General features: G+C 37.7%; 1 protein-coding gene across 4 annotated transcripts in view; it reads right to left on the bottom strand.

Moving 5' to 3' along the window:
- Window positions 1-620: 620 nt before the first annotated feature.
- sytl2a (synaptotagmin-like 2a) overlaps window positions 621-22,129 on the bottom strand; it is a 125,963-nt gene continuing 104,454 nt past the window's right edge. For all 4 annotated transcript variants that reach the window (XM_060825986.1, XM_060825987.1, XM_060825988.1 and 1 more), the window contains 6 exons: window positions 19,433-19,535; window positions 15,646-15,807; window positions 13,543-13,618; window positions 13,372-13,462; window positions 4,281-4,486; window positions 621-1,327 (listed from right to left, as the gene is read on the bottom strand). In XM_060825986.1, the coding sequence (XP_060681969.1) occupies window positions 1,179-1,327; window positions 4,281-4,486; window positions 13,372-13,462; window positions 13,543-13,618; window positions 15,646-15,807; window positions 19,433-19,535 (787 nt within the window). In that variant the 3' untranslated portion in view covers window positions 621-1,178. The remainder of the gene's footprint in view (window positions 1,328-4,280; window positions 4,487-13,371; window positions 13,463-13,542; window positions 13,619-15,645; window positions 15,808-19,432; window positions 19,536-22,129) is intronic.

Below are 22,129 nucleotides of genomic sequence, written 5' to 3'. Positions count from 1 at the left end.
TTGAGTCCAGTGACCCTGCTTCAGCTCTGGTCAGCATTTATTACCCATTCCTAATTGTCCAGTGGATAGTGGCAGTGAACGGCCTTCTTAAAACCATTGCAACTCATGTTGTGTGGGTACACCCTCAGTGCTCTTTAGAAGAGATTACAAGATTGAGAGGATTTTTGACATAACTCCATTGAAGGAATGCTATATAGTCTATATCAGGATGGTGCTTGGCTTGGAGAGGAACTTGCAGGTGGTAGTATTTCTGTATATCGCTTTTGTCCTTTTAGTTGAAGTTGCAGGTTTGGAAGCTGATGTCCTAAGCTCCTTTAAAACTTGGTGCATTTCATCTCAGAGTGGCAGCATGTCATTGCTGGTGGAGTGAGTGCATGTTGAAGGTGTTTGTTGGAATGCCAATCAACCAAAGTGCTGTGTCCTGGAGGGTGGCAAACTTCTTCAGCATCGTCAGAGCTGCACTTCTCAAAGAAAAGCAAGAAAAATTTCCAACATTCTGTGCATGGGAGTTACAGATGAAAACTTCCATGAAATAGATAAACTGAATCTGCTGTACCAGCCACAAACAATATTGCCATTTCACTAATAATTCCCATGTAAAACACTCTAAAACAAGCAACTTCATATCATTTGAATTTATTATTAAATGGATATTTGAAACTGATATTACAGTATATATTTTGCAGCAGTTCATGAAGAATGGTTAATTCTTTTCTTCATTTGTTATTACTTGTTTAACTTCTTAAAATCTTCATAGTCAGTTTGACAATTGTTTAAGTGCTCCAACAGAAAATAATCACTGTATAGGCTTTCTGCCATTGATATATAATAGGAACATAGGTATGAAAGGAAAGTTGGATTTGTTAGTAGTTAATTCATTGCAGTACCAATACAATAAAGTGGCATCTGACTGAAAAGGTTAATTTGAATCTTCACTTTTGAAGTCCTTTTCAAACTGAATTATTATTATTTCCAGCATTGTGTATATATTAACATTGCAGCATAGAGCTTTGGCTTTTCTTTTAATAAACTTATTTTTGTTCAGGTGTTTCTCAGCCTAGTACAAATAACTAGTCACAACAACAAAACTAAAAAAACTTTTGTCCCAGATAACTAGAACTAGTGTGCAGACACAATTTATTTGGCAAATCTTTTTCCAGTTTTGTAAAACGTTCAGTTTAGGTTCCTGACATTTTGCTGAGCATCAACATTCTCAAAGGGAGCACGTCCTCAACCCAAGTATTTGGATGGGTCATCATTTTATCCCATACAGATATTTCTTCTTCTGTAGAATCCATCCAGTCAACTGTCAATCCATAACTTTTACCTGTAGAATAAAAAAGAATGGTCAAACAGAATGGAGTTTGGTTTACAAAAGCATCATATTTATTACTTCACTAAAAATTTACACAAATGACTGCTGTTAGAAGTACAAGGCAATGATGTAGAGGACTTTCATTGTTCTGTACATCGATCACTTTGCACAAAATAAACAGATGCAAATGCCACTTGAGGGAACAAACTGCAATTAAAATAGTGAGCTGCACTGAAATGTTAAGTGCCCAGTGGAATAGAAAGGGGAGGTAACTTTTGAACAAGCAATTGTGGTGGGTGAACAAAATCAAATGTCTACCTAATCAATTAATTGATCATATTAACCACAATCACCTGCTTAACTAGTTGTTCTATTAATAAATGTCACTGGATCAGGCAAATACCCTGGGGCAATGGATTCAAATCCCATCATGGCAGCTTGAACAAATTGAATTAATAAATGCAGAATATAAAAGTAATCCTAGTAATGCGATGATGGATAATTATGGATGGACAACACATATTGGCTTTGAGCAAATAAAAGAGCAAAGAAAAAAAACCTAATATACAAAGCTCAATGATCTTGCAACCAATGGTCGCAGTTCCGCCATCCTATCACATCCAGTTGTGAATGATGACTGTCAATTAAATAAAGAAACAAATTCCATAAGCACCAGCCAATACAAACAAGTGTAAGGTATTTACACACATCCTTTCAAACAACACCGACTCAGCAATACCCTCTTCACCAGTTTGATTCCATAATGGTAACTTGGCTCTAGACTTCATTAGGCTTGGTACAAGTTTGAAAGAAATGTGAAGTTTATTAGTTTGGTAGAAAGAAATAACAGAATATTACTTAAACACAGTATCACTTAAACAGAGAATGACTGTAGAATCCTGAGGTGCAGATGTGTTCTGGTGCTCAAGTCCCAAAATGTTAAAAAGCTGGTCTGGCAATCAAGTCTACTGATTTTTGAATATTCATGGGATATGAGCATCACCACCTGGGCCAAAATGTGTTAGCTATTCCAAGTAGCATTTGAGAAGATGAACTACTGCTGTCTATTGGTCAAAGTATCTCCACAAGGCTGTTAGGGAGGGAGTTCCAGGATTTTGATCCAGTGACTGTAAAGAAACTGAAATATTTCCAAGTCAGAATGATGAGTAGCTTGAATGGGAATTTGCAGGTGGTGGTGTTCCCATTGTCCTTGCAGATGGAAATGATTGTGGATTTGGAACGTACAGTCTTAGCAATCTTGGTGAATTTCTACCATGCATCTTGTAAATGATACACACTAATGTTATTGAATTATTGGCATTGGAGAGAGAATGTTTGTGGATGTGGTACCAATTGAGTGGGCTGCTTTGGATGGTGTCAAGCTTCTCGAGTGCTGTGGAACCTGTGTTCATCTAGCCAAGTAGGGAATATTCCACCACATTCCTGACTAGTGCCTTGTAGATGATGAATAGCCTGTGGGGAGTCAACAGGCAAGTTACTCCATGCAGGATTCAATATTACTGACTATGAACCATTCTTTTAATCACAGTATTTAAATGGCTAGTCCAGTTCAGTTTCTGGTCTATTGTCAGTATCTGAGGAGTCACAGATGGCATGCTATCCTTTATTACAAGAGAAATTGAACATAAAAGAATGTTATGTTTCACATATACAGATAAATCGCTCAATTGAAGATTACGATTTCAGTCTCCTTATTCTAAGGAAGGCTGTAAAGTATCAAAGGTTCACTAGATTGATACTTGGGAAGAGGGACTGTCTTATAAGGATAGGCTAGAAAGGTTGGGTTTGTTTCCAGTGAAATTTAGAAGAGTAAGCAGTGATTTTATTGAAGTGTAAAAGATCTTAAATGGTCTTGACAGGGTAGACATGGAAATTTCCTCTTGCTCATCTGATTGGAACTTCGGAAGACTTAAAATTACTCCTCAACTTTTCAGGACAGATTTGGAGATGCCAGTGTTGGACTGAGGTGTACAAAGTTAAAAATCACACAACACCAGGTTATAGTCCAACAGGTTTAATTGGAAGCACTAGCTTTCGGAGCGCCACTCCTTCATCACAACCACCTGATGAAGGAGTGGCACTCCGAAAGCTAGTGTTTCCAATTAAACTTGTTGGACTATAACCTGGTGTTGTGAGATTTTTAACTTTCAGGACAGAGATGAGGAGAATTTTGTTCTTTTGGTGGTTGAGAGATTTTGGAACACATTGCAGTGTTCCGGAGGGCAGTGAAGGCAGATTCAATGAATACTTTTAAGGGGTGGATAATTAATGGTTATGCAGGTGATTCAAGGATAATTAGATGTAGATGGGAAACAAAATGTATTGATTGGCACAGCAGGCTCAGGGATTGAATGGTATACTTCTGCTTCTATATCATACATTTGTACATTCATATGTACCTGAGATTTAAACATGGACAGTCAACAATATCCTTCACGACAATCTTGCCTATTTTGAACTCATATACATGAATTCTCTATATTTAAAAGGGTCACCTCTAGAGGTAAACTAAGCAAATGTATTTGCATAGACTGGGATTAAAAATTGAGGAACAGGTCCTTTAAGTGCCAAAACCACTAATTTCATGGGGGACAACTGAAAAATAGTTTTATTCCACATAAAGAAAGCTCATAGTGAAGTTATTATTTGAAATGGCTTTATATATTATGCTAATTGTATGATACAAATGACCAATTGGTTTCAAATTGGAGTTTATGTCATCACCTGACTGTGAACTGCAATCTAATTTTGATTGCATTGACACAGCAATTAATATTTAAAAAGAAATCACAAATTGCAATTTCTGATTTGTAGAATTATTTCAGAAGTTCTCTTGGTCCAGGCTGTGAAATTCACAACAGGAATAATTACCACACAGCTCCTGTAAATTATATTAAAATTCAAATCTGTACTAATTTCAGCACCATGTTTCAGAGGCTATTACCTGTGCCAAGGCCAATCCTTAGTCCTCCAATAAAATGATTAATCAGTTTGTCATGGTCCCAGACAGAAAGTTCAACACATGCATCCTTAAGATCTTCAGTGCTGAAACCATCATAAACCATGGTGTGATTGAATACAGGATTTGTGCTTTTCTTCACAACCCGTGTTTTCTGACGACTTTTTTTGCTTGTGTCTGGAAGAATGAAGCTTGTAGGATAAAACAGAAACACAATTATAGCATGTTCAAAGGTTTTCTAATCTCAAAACCTAGATCTAATATGAAGGAAAGTCTTGCTTTTTGACACATGCATGTCCTAGAATACTAATAAGAACTTGAGCTTTGTTACTCAATTGGATGACTAGGTCAAACAGTTAAGTATCTACTTACATGTCTCAGAAGTAAGATTTTGCTGCTAAATGAAGAAAATAATCAAATATTTACTATTCTAACTTTTACCATGATGCAAAAATTGAAGAACTAGGCACCAAAAATATTTTCAAACATTTCAGTAGAGGAAATCTGAATAGTCAAATTTTCAATTATTTGTAAATGTTACTGAAAATAATTTAAGATCCACAACATAACAGAATGCCATATTTTTTGTGTTTTAGTTGACAGTTCTCTGGTTGCCAAATTATGCTTACATTGCATAACTGATCTTCCAGCTCATTAAATCAAAGTTTTCAATCATGACAGGATCTTGTACAAACCTGAGAATGTCTGGAAAACATTCTGTCCTAATATCAACCTGCCTTTGCACTGAATCTCTAATGTCATAAATTGTGTGTGAAAAAGACTGGGATTGAGAAATGAGATCCACATGGCTAGAATGGTAGGTTTTGAAAAGAATTTAGGTAGATGTAGCAGATAGAAAACTCAAATGTATAGGATATAATTTCTGAAGACTCTGTCACAATTGTGGCATGGACCAAGTCATAGGGAAGTCAGAGACTGACCACTGTCCTGAGCAGATAATGCAAACTGGGCAAAACTTTCCCATTTTCAGTTTGTGTTTTAAAGTGTGTGATTCGTAGTACCCAGATCCCCATGGCTTAGAGTATCTATTCTCATGTAACCTTCTGCCTTATATTGGATTAATAATACAAAAAGGGTCTTCACATCTCTCATGAAACTATGTGGCAGGAGGTATGGAAGTGCTAGCCATTTCCAGCACCTTGTGACATTCACAACACATGCATCATATTTATTCCTGATGAAGGGCTTTTGCCCGAAACGTCGATTTCACTGCTTGTTGGATGCTGCCTGAACTGCTGTGCTCTTTCAGCACCACTGATCCAGAATCTGGTTTCCAGCATCTGCAGTCATTGTTTTTACTTCATCATATTTAACACCCAGCTGCACATCCCTTCAGATGCTGCAAGCCAGAAACTGTCTCTCCCACTATAATGTTCCACCTATATTACCAAACACGGCCCAAAAAGGAAAACACGTGGTCAGCAAGGCAGAGAGAAAGGCCATTCTTTATTTTGCTGATGGCACGGCTTCCTGCAGCAACCAGACAAAACTGTCCTCCATCCAAGTCAAAAAAGGGACGCCCAGCAGAGCAGGAAGAACATCAATGATCTTTGACATTCCACAAGGGGGAAATGCCCAATCTTCCTGATGCTACATAATGCTCATTCAGACACTTAATCATTGTAACTTTGCCACTGCACACATATCTCACCAGGTTGATGAATTACTATTTCACTGTTGCACGTTTCTGGTTCACTGAACTACTTTCACCAATCTCATCTTATCAAACTGCTAACCTTTCCTACCGTCTGAGTTTCCTACTCATGTACTGGGACATCTCAACTTCTATTTCTGCAATAGAACACCAATAACTGTTGTTCCATCCATGTCCATCATACTCAATTCCTCACTTTATCACATTGCTGGAAAATCTGGCCCAATTCCCAGTCTGATCCTACTTGTAATCTTTGGAAAGGTTGGTCTTGGCTGCAGAACTGATTGTGGCTCAATGACCAGGCTGCAAGAACACAGATCCCTGGACTCTGAAAGGACCAAGCACCTACCTGACCATGGCCAACCTGCTGTAGTATAAACAGATAAGCCCCTTTTGACTGACTATGCTGTAACCACAACTGACCTTGCCAACGACCACTCACCTTTGACTTTCAAACCACCATTTGCTTGAAGCACATGCAGTGCACTTACTGAGTAAACTGTTGGCACATGCTGCAGCTATGTCAGCATGCCAACCCTTTAAATGTTCAGTTTTCCCCACCTTGATGACCTGTGTGCCTCTCCCTTTCCATTAAAAATAATGCAAGTCAAAGACACAGGAAGCCTGTAACTAAGCACTAAACACTTTGCGCACTTAAAAAAATTCCAAGTCATTCAGAACATGACAGCTTCTAAGTAAACATAAAGTATGTGTGTGTTCATAAAGCAAACTAAAAGCCAGAAGATGCATCCTTTGTAGATGCACAAGTTTTCTGTGTCTCTGCATTCAAATTAACTTTGGGACAGTGCCAATTCCAAACTCCAGCCTTAAAGAATTGAGGCATGGTGATGGAGTGACGCTTTTTCACTTATATTCGCTCAGAAGATGTGAACTTCATTTGTGGGTTGGCACTTATTGCATATCCTTAATTGACCTTGAGAAATTGGTGAATGAACTGCCTTCTTGAACTGTTGCTGTCCATCTAGTGTACATAGAACCTTAGGACTGTTTCAACTCAATCAATAAATAGTGGAGCTGCTAAACCACTCTTGATGATAGCTGTTAAAATCCCATCCAAAGTATGTTTTATGCCCATGCTATCCATCATGCTTTCGGGAATGGAGGAGTTGTGATTGGAGGGGATGTAAGAGTAGCGTCTGCCCAACCCCAACAAAACACAGCCCACGGTTTGGATTGTTGATTCCTTAAAATGTTAAAAACTAAAAAGACTGGAGTTATGGGAGACAGAGAAATAAAGAATAATGGAAAGGGACTCATGGATAAGAAAACTTGACATGAAAAGAGAGGAAAAGAAAAACAGACAACAATGGAAAAGCTAACAGAATTTTTAAAAACCTTAAATTTAAAAAGAGAAACAAAAATTACTGGAGAAACTCACTCAGTCTGGCAGCAGCTGATAAGCGAGAAACACAGAGTCAATGTTGAGTCCAAAGAAAAGGAGTCATCTTTGGACTCAAAGCATTTACTTTGTTTCTCTCTTCACAGATGCTGCCAGACTCAGTGATTTCCTGTTTTCTGTTTTTGTTTCAAATTTTCAGCATCTGTAATATTTTGTGTTTATTTGAACTTAAGATAGCCGTTGCCCAAGGAAAAATCTACAGTAAAAGGAGGAACAAGGAGGTAATAGCTCAAAAGGATAATTCTGATTCTAATGAGGAATTTGATTTAACAAAGAATTTATGCAGAGTGCCTAAATTTAATGTTTGTGGAATCAAAAGGTATTTCACCTTATTTGTCAAAGGTAGCCGAGGCAAATGAAGCAGCCAAAAGACATTTGGAACTTCATGTTACAAAGCATTTTTTTACAGATAAGCACTGACTGTGCACAATAGTTTGACAGAAGAACAGTCTGCAGAGTATGAAAGGGCCAAAAAGACAAGTCAATGTTTGTGAGCTAGTGTCTGAAGTTCATCATTTTAAATTTTGGGTGAAAGAAAGGAACCTAAACAGACATTTGAAAATTTGCATGGGAGAAATAGATCAGTTGTTTACATCACTAAAACAAGAGAAAAATTGAGGATTGTATTGAAAGTATGATCATGGAAAAATTCAAATAGTATCCTTTACACTTTTATAAAAATGATTTGGATGAGTCACGAGTATTCCAGATCAGAGAATCAACAGTTCTGACAGGTATGATATCTTGGGCAGACAATTACAGATGGAGAGATGGTCTTATGGAAATCCATAAGGCAATTGCAAGAATAGGAAATCTGCAGAAGGAACAGTTACTATGTTTAGAGAACAGACAAAAGGAAGGTAGGTCAAAAACTAGAATTTAAATAAGTGATATAAATTAATGAATGAAAAGAATGGACACACTGGAGCCAATTGTCGGAAGGTAAATGGGAGACAGATTAAATGACAGAAGTAGGAATATCCAAGTAATCTTCAGAAATGGGGCATCAGGAAAGCAGTATTAAAACTGGACAAAGAGATTATGTTTCCTTAGAATGTACTGAGATGGGAGAGATGACTCAAGACGGTCATGAAAATTCTTTTTCTAATGTTGATAAGGAAAATCAAATTATTTGAGGATCTGGATATTTTCTCAAAAGACATCAAATCAAGGAGGTAAATCAACAAAGATATTAAAAAACTGGACAAAATCATCAACTGATGCTGGCTGATGATATTGTGCATCTTCCAGAGAGGTTAATAAAGGAGAAAGTATTAATTGGAGGTTAGTACGGAGGTTACAAACCAGTGTCAGATCAATGGACTTGATAAATGGAGATTTGTAGCAAAAGTTTTGAAACTAATACCAAAGAAGGGATTGATTTTAGTTTGAGAAATGCCCTGAAAGGATCAAGAATGTTGGCCTCGCAAAGGGTGGAGGAACAGCCACTGGAGGTAAAAGAAACGAAATATTACAGGAGAAACAGATATTACAGGAGAAACAGCTTGGATTGTTCCCTAACAGAGTTGATTTAGATAGTCAGTAATTATATGAACTGTTTGGAAAGTTTACTAAACAAGAATGAGGTAAAAAGGGTGATGTAAAGAGAATGAAGCGGATATGTTTAGGTCATCTTCTGTCATGGAAATGCAACAAACAGGTTTAGAATTTTGACAGTTAGACAAAACAGCCTACTCAATAATTGAGAAAAGAAACAAAACCTGAATGTCATTTGAAAGACAAAGTACTAATGAGGAAATGGAGACTACTTCAACTTCCAGTTAATGAGTAATGGGCAGTGGTCCATCAGGTGGTAGTTCCATCTGAGTACCATCGCGAAAATTTTATGAGTTGGTCACAAAATTCCATTGGCAGGTCACAGACGAAAATATTAAAACATATTTATTGGACAGAATTACATAAAGATGTCAAATTTTGTCAGAAATGTCACATATGTTCGGCAGTTTAGAACCCTCAACCCTCAAATAAACCTGCACTTTAGTTCCAACACTAACTTTTGAATGGTCCTTTACTAGGGTTTAATAGAATGTATGGAATCCCTACCCAAAAATGAGGAATGGTAATCAATATCTTTTAACGATAATGGATATTTCCAAAATGTTTCCCAAAACAGTCACTTAAGGAAAAGTTGCTGCAAAAGTACGAGTAGGAAGTTAGTTTGATAATTTACAAAACAAAGTTTACCCAAGGGAATAAAATTTGAACTCTTGATTGAATATTTGCAAAACAAATCCAAAGAATTGACAACTAGTTTGGGAATATTCAATTTATATTTTCTGCTTAGGGCCCACAGTCTCAAGGTAGACTGGAAAAATGGCATCAAACTTTGAAGACCATGATGAGAGCTTAACATCAAGAATGTCATAACGACTAGGCTAAGGGATTCATTTGTTACACTTTGCTATTGGGAACACTCCTAAATGTGCCTACAGGATTTGGTCCCTTTGAACTAACATACAGACTCTGTTAAGAAAATCACTTAAACTTGTGAAAGAAAAAAAAAGTTATATAGCAAAGCTCAGAAACTATGCTTCCAGTCTGTGATATGAATTTCAGAGAAAAATGGACCAAAATGGAGCTAACCATAGTGCATTTAAAGGGTGGTCAACAAACAAAGAAAACTAGAGATGACAAAAAGGCTGACGTTCAAAATTTATTGTTGGAGATGGTGAAAGTATTGCTACCAGTTTCTGGGGAACCATTAAAAATAAAGTTCATGAGCATAAAAGAAACTCAATGGTGTAGATTATATATTGAGTACTTCAACCTGGTTAAACAATCAAATATGTTATGTTCACATGTGAAAGAGATATTATGATAGAGATAATCGTAAGGAGAATAAGTTCATTTACAGCAGTGAAAGTAGTAGGGAGTGAAATACAAAATATCAGAACAGTTGGAGAATGAATTAGAAATTAAAAATCAAAAATGACCTATTGGCAATCAGACTGGATAACTTGGATGCACTTAAAACAAAGGTTAGGTATCATCATGTCTTATCTTCCAAAAATTATCAATGTAACTCACAAAGGCTATTACAGAATCATAAATTAATTTGTTTTGAGAAGCCAGAAAGAGAGTTTGGGCTATTTATGATGTTAATGTAGGGATGTGTTACCTATGATGTATAGGGGGATCTTGGAGTTCCAGTTTATTGCACACTGTAAGTGGCCACGCAAGTAGGTGGTGTGGTAAATATGACATATGGCATGCTTGCCTTCATTGGTCACCGAGTACAAGAGTCAGGATGTAATGTTGCAGCTTTTTCAGATTTTGGTTAGGCCAGACAGTACTGAACTTAATTCTTGACACCACATTACATGAAGGATGTGGAGATTTTAGAGAATTTGCAGAAGAGGTTTACCTGGATTACAGGATATAAGCTGTAAGGAGAGGCTAGAAAGACTCTTTTTTTTTTACTTTGGAGCAGCAGTGGCTAAGGGGAGACATGATAGAAGTGTATAAAATTATAAGATGCATAGATAGGGTTGACAGTCAGAATGTTTTTCCACCAAAGTTGAAGTGTCTAATACTAGGGGTCATGCATTTACGATGAGAGGGGGTAAGTTCAAAGGAGATGGGAGGGGCAAATTGTGTTTATTTAAAAAACACAGAGAATGGTACAAGTCTGGAACATGCTGCCAGGGTGGTGGAGGAGGCAGATAATACAGGGGTGTTTAAGGGACTTTTAGATAAGCACATGAGTATGTAAGGAATGGAAAGATATGGACCAAAGGTCGGAAGAAAGGATAAGTTTAATTTGGCATCATGTTGTGGACCAAAGGGCCCATGCCTGTGCTGTACTGGTCTATGTTCTATCACGAGCTTCATCTATTTGCTCACTTGAGCTGATCTCTCTGGTTTGAGTTCGGGTGGATGTTGTTTTATAGGGCTCATTCCTGCACCATTCAATGTTCTATAAAACAATATCCATGCAAACTCAACCTGACTAAGCTTGATGGTCCGAAACTGGACAGTTTTGCATTTTATATAGATTGTCAGAAAGTCAAAGTGGTAACAAAAATTTACTTACAATCTCTTCCAGGAGTTGAGGACTGCATTGAAAATGTTGGAGGTCTATGATTTGTCACCATAATTAAGTTGCTAAAAAGAATATTACGTAATGTTGACTGACTAGACTACAGAAATATAGAATTTTTTTTGTAACCCCAGGAGAGATTTTGTCAATGCAAAGTCATTCCATTTGGAATCAAAAATGCACCAACAACATTCCAGTAATCAACCAAAAAAAGATAAATTGAAGGACTAAGTAATTGCATGGTTTACATCAACCTTTTTTTAGCCAAACCTGAGAAGAACATTTACGACACATGACTGAACAGTTTGACCAGCTTTAAAAAGCTAATTTGATTAGATGTGTGGCTAAAAGTGAATTTGCCAATGCAAAGAGGCTTATTTGAGCTGTCAGGCAAGGTAAGTAGGAAGTGAACATAAAGGCTATTTTGGATTTTCCTGTGCTTAGAACAAAATGCAAAGTTTTAAGATATGTTGCACTGGGTAGACTTTATGAGTGGATAAAGGGTGGAGCCAGAAAAAGCACAGCAGGTCAAGCAGCAGAGAGGGGGAGTCAAAGTTTCAGGTCGGAACCTTTCGTCAGGCTTCCTGAAACATTGACTCCTCTTCTCCTCTGCTGCTTGATCTTCTGTGCTTTTTCTGACTCCACTCTGACTCTCCAGCATCAGCAGTCCTTACTATCTCCCGAGTAGATTTTATCATAGGTTTGTTCTGAACTTCAGCAATATCCTTGCACCTTCATCAAATTTAGGCAGAATATTAGAACAAATGCAAGAATGTCAAAATGCTTTTGAATGAGAGATCTGCACTGACAGCCATGACAGTTTTAGTCATGCCGATTTAGGAGAAGTGATTCAAACTGTCTGATGATGCCAGTGACAATGACATCAGCATGGGGTGATTTTATTGCAGGAGCAGATGGGGATTGTATAGCCTCATTTATTTTTCTAAGGAACTCAAAGCCTGTCAACAGAAATATCCAACAATTGAGGAAGAGACATGGAGTCTTATATTCGATCTATATCATTTTGAAGCTTAAATCACTAACAATGTGGAAGAAACTGTCAGTTATACAGATCATGACAGATTGGACAGTTAATCTCTACCAAAACAACCAGATAATTTGAAAATTATTAACGTACCTGGAAAAAGGACAGACTACGGCAGTCCATTTATCAAAAACAGATACGAAGGACAAAAAATGATGTACTGCCCATGGATTTATGTTTATTCACAGTTGCTGTATATTCATTGCATGTTTAATGTCAACGTGTTACTGCTGTTACAGAAATGTTGTGAACATCATTTTTAGGTGGGGTAGTGAACTACCTCCTAAAGGTACATTTCCATTCATTCCTGGGGGCAAGGGGTGGGGTGGGGGGGGAAGGAGGTTGAAGGTTGACAATTTAAAGAAGTTTCAATATCATTTATTTTGGAGTTTGAATGCGAAAAAAGGAAGGTAAAAATAGGGAAAGCACAGTGTGATACTAATCAAGGAAAAGGTGATCAAACTCTCAACAATGTGAATTTGAAGAAACTGTTAAGTCAAACCTACAGATATGACAGAGAAGGGAACGCTTTGGTATTTGAGTACTGAGAAGTGATAAATGTAGGGAAGTAGATGAGATTGTATTTTACCTGTTCCAAAATGTTTCAAGTTGTCTTATAAGTAAATAATTTGGTTTATTCAATTTTAACCTCCATTTTTGTGTGTAATTAACTTCTTTATTGTTAAAACCAAATCTATGCATTGTGTGCTTGTGTTTCATTGAAAGACCACTGCAATAAATAGTAAGAAATATTATGATCAAACTAAATTTCAGAATGTGATGTGACCTGTCCAGTAGCAACATCTGCTGAGAATATATACAAGTATAATATGGAAATACATATAAAGTTCAATAGTAATAAAGAAATGCTTTTACCATTTAACAAATGGATCCAAACGACTGGGCCTAATCTGTGGTAAATTACTGGCTTCTTTCACCCAGATTTGAATTTCTCCTGTTTTTTTGCCTGTGTGCAGAACCATCAATTATTTTGTTGATAAATGAGAAATAACAAAAAAATTATTACAAAAAAAAAGGAGAAAATACCTTTGTATCCCTGAGGAATGAAACGGAAAGCCACTTTTAAGCTGCCTTTATCACCAGTTTTGTTAGCTGAAATTGTCTGCAATGATCATGACCAAGAAACATCATTTAATCTACATTTTGTTGGTAATACTTTGCCATGATACATCAAAAGCTATTTTTAAATATGCAGGTATGTAATTAATGAAAAGTAATCATAATTGCAAATAGAGTTTACCAAAAAGGTGTCACGCTCTGTCCAAGTGCAATAAAGCCCTCTCCCAAGTTTCTTTCAGTTACATAGATTGTGCTTCCTTCTCCTATTTCGATCTTGAGAATTTCCTGAATAATAATATCAATTTCCAGGTAGCCTTCACTTTCACATGTGCTTTTGACTTCTCACTCTCTGGACTTGGCCATCTACGCGGTGGTTGGCTGTATCTACCCATTTGGATGACGCCTTCCCTTGTTATCTCAAAAATATCAAGTTTTTAATTGTGCTCATCTTTGCTAAGTTATCTTCCAGCATCTACAATATGTTCTCATTTCCAATCATATCATCTCTTGTTTAAGACTTTGGTTTCCCCCCATTCTATCTGCCCTTTCATGTAATTGCAATAAATGCACAGATAGGAGATACGTTTAATGTGTCTAGGTTCATGGTCATGGGGAAAGAAAAGCCAGAGATTGGCCATAAAGTTTAAATCTTTACAGAACACCTCAATAAAATTGACTGCAACTAAAGCAAATACAATTCAGGATTCTGAAGAACAGTCATACTAAACATGAGTCACATCAAACCTGCAGAATTTCTCCAGCACTTCCTCTTTTTATTTTGGATTTCTAGTGTCTGCAGTACTTTTTAAAAATTTATCCTGTGTTATATTGGCCAGACCATTCAATAGAAAGTCAAGGTAACTGGTATGCACAAAGCATCAGTCAGATATAGCCTGAAGTAGGGTGTATCCTTTTTGAATCCAACATAAACAACAACTTTGTTCTAAAGGAGGTACATAGCAGGAATGTGAATGACTAACAGCCTAAGTCCACCAACTAGAGAAAGAAGCTTTGTGCATTGGGTTTGGATTCACTGAAGCAGCGCAGACAGAGACCTAATTCAGATCTCTGATGCAAATAGCATCAATATCCTACTGACGGAAAGATAATTTGAGCAGATGGAGTTATCAATTGTTTTTTTTTGTAAATCAGATATTGAGATGGATAAACTGACAGTTATTTTCTCATGGAAAGTGACCAGCTTGTCAAAAGCTCTAAACATGATAGAAAAGACCAAATCCTTGCTGCTCTTCATAATTCTGGAAAACCATGAAATTTCAGCTGAAGGAAACATAAATATTAGATAATAAATAGGGTGCTGACTATTGCCTTGTCCACACTATTATTTAAGTCCCTGCCATTTAAAATGGCAATTTGCTTATATTTCGTTTAATGTAATGGGTAGCATTTTCAAATCAAGTGTGACTTCTTGTACATTGCATACCTGACATGGATTTGGCTTTCACCAATTATAAAATGTTATCAACTTGACCACAAATGTGACAACTATATTTTAGGCTTTGAAAACTGCTCTCAGTACTTTCAAAGCAATCTTCATGGACAGTATTTCAGTGCTCCCCTGATAACTCTGCAGTGTTCTAGCCTGCACATTCTACTTATAATTTATTATAGTAGTCCACCTTTCTTTCATTACAATTATATTGTTTCAGTGAGTCGATCTTCTAGATTATTTACAGTTTTTCCATTGACTGGACTAGGTTGCTTCTTTGCTCTGATGTTTCTCTCCTCAGCCTTATTGAGGTGTTTGCTTATTTTACTTTTCATTACTGATGATGGGTATACACACCTGAAATGTTCAGCCTTCTTTTTCATTTTCTTCAGACACTGACTTATAAACTGAGAAGTTTCAGCATTGAACTAATATTTTAAATTTCTATCAATTATTATTGTTTTATAAAAAAATTGCTGCAGGTATACAAAAAAGATAAAATTACATCAGCAATACTACAACCCACATTACTACACAGCAAACTCAACATTCATGTTCCCTTCCCACCAGTTAAGACCAGTCTCGCAGTCTTGCCCTCTTTAATTTATATTATAAATTACCCTTGGTTTCAGGTCGTGCCAATCCATTTTCTTGTTGCTCCAATCCCACTTCCTTAACTCTACTTCTACTTCACCTAGAAAACTGTTGCGGCCAAATGTATCATTGTGCCAGACAGACAGGTTCACTGTTTGAGCCATCAGGGAGGCTTTGTCAATTTTATACTGTAGGGTGAGAGATGTAGAATACACAAATCAAAAAAAAACAAGGCCATAACAACATAATTTTCCATGAAAGAGCATTCACAGACATTAGTCAGACACTTCATCATTCTATGTTCGGCTATACATTAGAAATTTGCAGCAAACATGTCACAGTAAATAAATAACAAATACACATTCACTATTTGAACATGTACAATATTTTTCAAATAGTAAACAATGGACCCAGGTGACCAATTTTTCTATTCTGAAGTGTAATTTTATACGATTTCAATGGCATATTTGGCAGGGTCAAGTCAAAATACAGACATTAAAAGAAATTCTGTCACTAACAGGGGAAAATCAAGCAGTCCTTTCGCTGTGGTATGCTGTAATACCAGAAAACCCATGCTACTGCCATTAAAAGATAAATGCTTCAAAGAGTTAAACAACAACAACTAGAAACTTAGAGGGAAAAGTAAAGCACAACAAGACACTCTGCTTTTATCCCAATACAACCATCATCTAGCAAGATCTGTAATTTGGATGTGAGTGGACAAGTGTATGGCAGATGAATTATAATGTGAAAAAAAGGGGAGGTAATCCACTTTAGTACCAAAAACAGAAAGGCAGATTATCATCTGAATGGCTATAAATTGAGAGAAAGGAATGTGCAATGTGACCTGAGCTGTTTGTACATGAGTCACTGTTTGCTATTTGAAAAATATTGTACATTTTAAAATCATGAATGTGTATTTGTTATTTATTTACTGTGACTTTTTTTTCCTGAATCTCTGACTATCTTCCACAAGTGTTGTGGTTTGATTTATTTCACGTGTGGAGATTATCTAAATGCAGGTGCTGCATGTGATAAAGGTGCAAATGGTATCGTAGCCTTCATAGTGAAAGGGATCTCTTGCTGTAATTACACAGGGCAATGGTGAGACCCCAGCTGCCGCAGTGTGTTCAGTTTTGGTCCCTTATCAGAGGAAGGATATTCTTGCTATATAGGGAGTTTGCAGCAAAGGCTTGCCAGACTGATTCCTTGGATAATGGGACAGGCAGTTGAGGAATGATTGAATAGGTTAGGATTACATTCACTGCATTTCAGAACAATAGAGGGATGGTATCTCACAGAAACCTATAGGATTCTTCTAGGACTAAACTGGGTAGATACAGGAAGAACATTCCCAATGGTGGGGGAGTCCAGAACAGGAGTCACAGGCTCAGGATATGGGGTAAATCACATAGGACTGAAATGGGTAGAAATGTCTTCACCCAGAAAGTGCTGAGGCTGTGGAATTCACTACCACAGAAAGCAGTAGAGGCCAAAACATTCCATGATTTCAAGAAGGATTTGTAGACAGCATTCAGGGCTAAAGGATCAAAGGATATAGGAGAAAAGGCAGAAACAGGCTGAGTTGGATGGTTACTCATGATCATAATGAATGGGAAGCAGGCTCTGAAAGTTTTATTTTCTAGGTTGCTATGGATCCCTGAGATCAAACAGAATAGGGAACAGATGCTAAATTCTGTGCTGATTTAGGATTAATTGGCTGAGAACTGGTTACACATTTATGGGGAACAAGTAATCAGTAAGTTGAGCTTTGTAATGCATGAATTGGAATAAAAAAATCCAACTAGAAACACATATGCCTAGACTTTATTGAATCAACCTTTAGTTTCTGATATCCATAATCAGGGACTGCTACTCAATTTTTCTTTGCAGTCTTGGATAGAAGCAAGAACAATTATATGAAAAATCTGTTGGGATCCTACACCTTGTTAGTGACAAAAAATCTGCACACGCATCCTTAAACCAACTCCAATTAGACCCCACCAAGAAAGTCTTCACCTTCCCTTCCATAAGGATCGTTCCCTTCGCCAATCCTTGGTTCATGCCACTGTCTCCACCAACACCCCCAAACCCCTAGATACCTTCACCAGCAACTGTAAAAGATGCAAAACCTGCCAGCCCACCATACCTATCACCTCAATCCAGGGCCCCAAACAGTCCTTCCAGTTGAGACAGGGATTCACCTGCTCTCCTCCAACGTAGTTTACTGTATCTAGTGCTCCCAATGTGGTTTTGTCTACATCGGGGAGACCAAAAGCATACTCAGGATACATTTCATCGAGCATCTCAGCCAGGCCTGCAAGGGCTGACCTCACCTCCCCGTCACCTCACCTCACCCATTTTAATTCCCCTTCCCACTCCCTTTCTGACATGACCATTCTCTGACTCCTCCATTGCCTCAGCGAATCAGACCACAAATTGGAGGAACACCACCCCATCTTCCACTTGGGCAGTCAAAAGCCCAGAGGACTCAACCTTGAGTTCTCCAATTTCAAATAAACTCTTTCCCATCCCTGACTCCCTTCCCAGCCCCTCCCCCTCCCCCTCCCTTCCATTCCTCTGATTGACCTTCCCTTCCAGCCATCAACCGGATTCATTCCTCTCATCGACCAATTAGGTCGTACCCTCCACTTGTGTTCACCGATCCCTACCTCACCACCCCACAACCCCCTCCCCCACCCCTTTATCAACAGCTCCCTTTTACATCCACCCCACCATCCTGAAGAAAGATTACACCCAAAACATTGACTTCTCCACCTCGTGATGCTGCTTGGCTTGCTGTGTTCTTCCAGCCTCCTGCTTGGGATCCTAAACCTTGGCATTTGTGCCAATAGCATTCTTGATGATCTTTCATGAACATAATGAGTAGCAGAGTAGGCTCAATGGGCTATACAGTCAAAATTTATTTTTTATGTTCTGTCTTTCTTTTTCCCTCACCATTTCCACACAGCTGGGCTGCTATCACAAAATAAATCATCATAGGAACTAAAGTAGACCATTTGATCCCTTAATCCTTTTTCAGGGCTAAGTTATACCTCAATTCAAATATACATGACGTCGTCAAATTTACCTAGATTATTTTACTTATCCTTCTGAATGAACTTACTCCATATTAAAACCAAGCTTTGACAACAACAAAACAAATTGCTTGCTAATTGCATTCTCTATTGGCCAAATTTAGTTTGAACCTGGATTCACCCACACGAGGAAATCATTTTAAACTTATCAGAAAGAAGGAGAAAGTAGACCACTTTGCCCTTGTTCCACCATTGATTATGGCCAAATTTTTGCATTGATGCTGTTAATGCCCAAAGATTTATCACCTTCAGTCCTACCTCAAATCAGCCTCTCAGTATCTACTCAGTCAAACCATCTCAGAACTTTATGTTTCAATAATATTACCTCTAATTCTTTCATCTCCAGTGAGCAGAATCACTCTTTATTTAATCTCTCCTCCTTTCAATTCACAAAATGGTCTAACAAATTATCTTTCTTGTATCCCTTGATGGGAAGTAATTCTTCTTTGGGTGAGGGAACAAAATCTTAACACAATTCACAAGATGTGGTCTCATCAAAGCCCTGTATAGTTACAGCAAGACTTAATCCTTTAAGGTCTCTAACGTTGTTATCACTCGAGGGCCATCCTTCAGTAAGCTGGCTAAAAGTAAATTTGTATTTGAAAATTTAATTTAGGTTCATTATTTATTGACTCATATTTCAAAACAAAATGTTTCATCAAGTTATTAACACCCCCGCTCAATAAGTGTGGGAAAGAAAGCTATGAACTCTTACCCTCAGTATTTCATTGTAGACCGGATTCAAGGTTCTCTTTTTCACTGATGTTTTCCTTTTACCAGTTTTAATTTTGTCTGGAAGCAGGTAACTTTTCACATATCTAAAAATGAGAGACATATAACAAGATAAAATTGAACTGTGATCATTTCATTACTGCAGCCTACAGTTGAATCTTGCCATTTCACTCACAATTATAATAAAATAGAAACCATTTAGACTATCATAATTGACATATCCAAATATATGCCAAAGTTCCTTCCATTTCATGATCTAAATATTTAAAGACTCCAGAATTTGGGCCTCCAGTTCTTGAAAGTGTATTCTATATATTAAATGTGAAATAAAATATCATCTTAAAAGTAGGTTTAATCTACTTAAATGTATATTCCCCTTCCCATTCAACACTGTCACATATTCAATAACATAAATGTACATCTGATTCCAATCAAATGGTGAGGATCCAATGCCATAGAGGGGATTTTGTGATGCAGTGGCAGTGTCCTGCCTCTGAGCCAGGAGCACTGGGTTAAAGTCCTCTCTTCTCTATACGAATTCAATAACGTCTCTGAGGAAGGGGAGGTGATGGCCTAGTGGAATTATTATTAGATTATTAATCCAGAGACCCAGGTAATATTTGGGAACCCATTGTGGCAAATGGTGCAATTTGAATTAAATTCAACAATAAGAAAACTAAGTGTCCAAAACTGAAATTATTGTCCATTATCGGGAAAAACCCAACTGATTCACTAATAGCTCACTAAATTTCCAATGTCACAGTAGGGGTTCTTGTGGTGCAGTGGTAGCATCCCTACTTCTGAGCTAGGAGCCTGGGTTCAAGTTCCACCTGCTCCAAAGTTTGGTCATGCAATATCTGAACGTGTTGATTTTAAAATTTCTTCAATGCTACAGGATACCTGGCTACCTTGGTCAGTAGGGCATCAGACATTTTCTTAAAAGTGGGTCCAAGCCCCACCATGGACACAACGGGTATTTGAACTTCACTTTTTGATGAGCTTTGTGCAATAGAACATTGAACTTTACAGCGCAGCACAGGCTCTCGATGTTGCATCAACCTGTGAAACCAATCTGAAGCCCATCTAACCTACACTATTCTATTATTATCCATATGTTTACCCAATGACCTTTAAATGCCCTAAAAGTTGGCAGGTCTACTACAATTGCAGGTAGGTCATTCTAATAGCCTGTATCTCGGTTTTCTCCTTGATAACATTGTCTTTCTCCTGTGTGAATACTGATGAAAAATATTCATTTAGTGCCTCTCCTATCTCCTCTACCCCCATGCACAACTTCCCACTACTGTCCTTGACTGGCCCTAAACTTATCTTCGTCATTCTTCTATTCCTGACATACCTATAGAAAGCTTTAGGGTTTTCCTTGATCCTATCCACCAAAGACTTCTCATGTCCCCTCCTGGCTATTCTTAGCTATCTCTTTAGGTCTTTCCTGGCTAACTTGGAGCTCTCAAGCACCCTAACTGAGCCTTTACATCTCATCATTATATAAGCCTCCTTCTTCCTCTTGACAAGAGAATCCATTCCTGAAGGAAACCATGGTCCCCGCACTTTACCGCTTCCTCCCTGCCTGACAGGTACATACTTATCAAGGACACACAGTAGCTATTCCTTGAACAAGCTCCACATTTCAATTGTGCCCATCACCCAAAGTTTCCTTCCCGATCCTATAATCCGAAACTTTGTCTAATCACATCATAATTGCCTTTCCCCCGGCTATAACTCTTGCCCTGCATTATATATCTATTCCTTTCCATCTCTAAAGTAAACGTAACCGAATTGTGGTCACTATCACCGAAGTGCTCACCTACCTACCAGTTCATTACCTAGTATGAAATACAATGTGGTCTCACCTCTTGTTGGCCTATTTAGATACTGTGTCAGGAAACTCTCCTGCATACATTGGACAAAAACTGCCCCATCTAAAAGTACTCAAACTACAGCATTTCCAGTCAATATCTGGAAAGTTAAAGACCCCATAACAACTTCCCTGTTACTTTCGCTCCTATCCAGAATCATCTTTACAATCCTTTCCTCTACAACTTTGGAACATTTTGGAGGCCTGTAGAAAACTCCTAACAGGGTAACTACTCCTTTCCCGTTTGTAACCTCAGCTGATGCGTCCTCAAACGTCCTTTCTGCCACCCCTCCCCCCGCTTTTACCACCAGATGGGCCACCTACTTCAAAAGATATATCATAACATCTCCAATCAAGTTGAATAGAAATTCCACAAGGAAAACCACATTCAATCCAGAGTAATGCATTAGTCCAATCAAAAAAAGCATGCACGCACGCATACTTTATGGAAAAATTATGCACTGTTATAGTAAGGGAAATATTCTAATCTACACCAAAGAATGCAAGCAAACTAGTGGACACCAGATTGTCATGCTGTCTGGTCATCAGTTATGTAGCAAAGTTGGGAATCGTGCATTTGAAGAATCATTTCCAGTGATCCTTCACATCCTGATTTCTTGCAATCCTCGAAACATTTTCATCCCTGAATGAAGACCTACAAAAGTCAGTTAAACTCAGTACAGATCTTAGGTCAAACAGAAGTTTTGTGTCTGTACAGATCATCATAATGTGAGCATTATATCTGAAACAGTACTTATTCTTGTAGATAGATGAGAATTCTACATGGAATGAATAATCAATAAA

Source organism: Hemiscyllium ocellatum, chromosome 6, assembly GCF_020745735.1.
Source record: "Hemiscyllium ocellatum isolate sHemOce1 chromosome 6, sHemOce1.pat.X.cur, whole genome shotgun sequence".
NCBI lineage: Eukaryota > Metazoa > Chordata > Chondrichthyes > Orectolobiformes > Hemiscylliidae > Hemiscyllium > Hemiscyllium ocellatum.
Note: the sequence above shows the minus strand (reverse complement) of the source record. Positions and strands in the feature narration are given on the sequence as shown.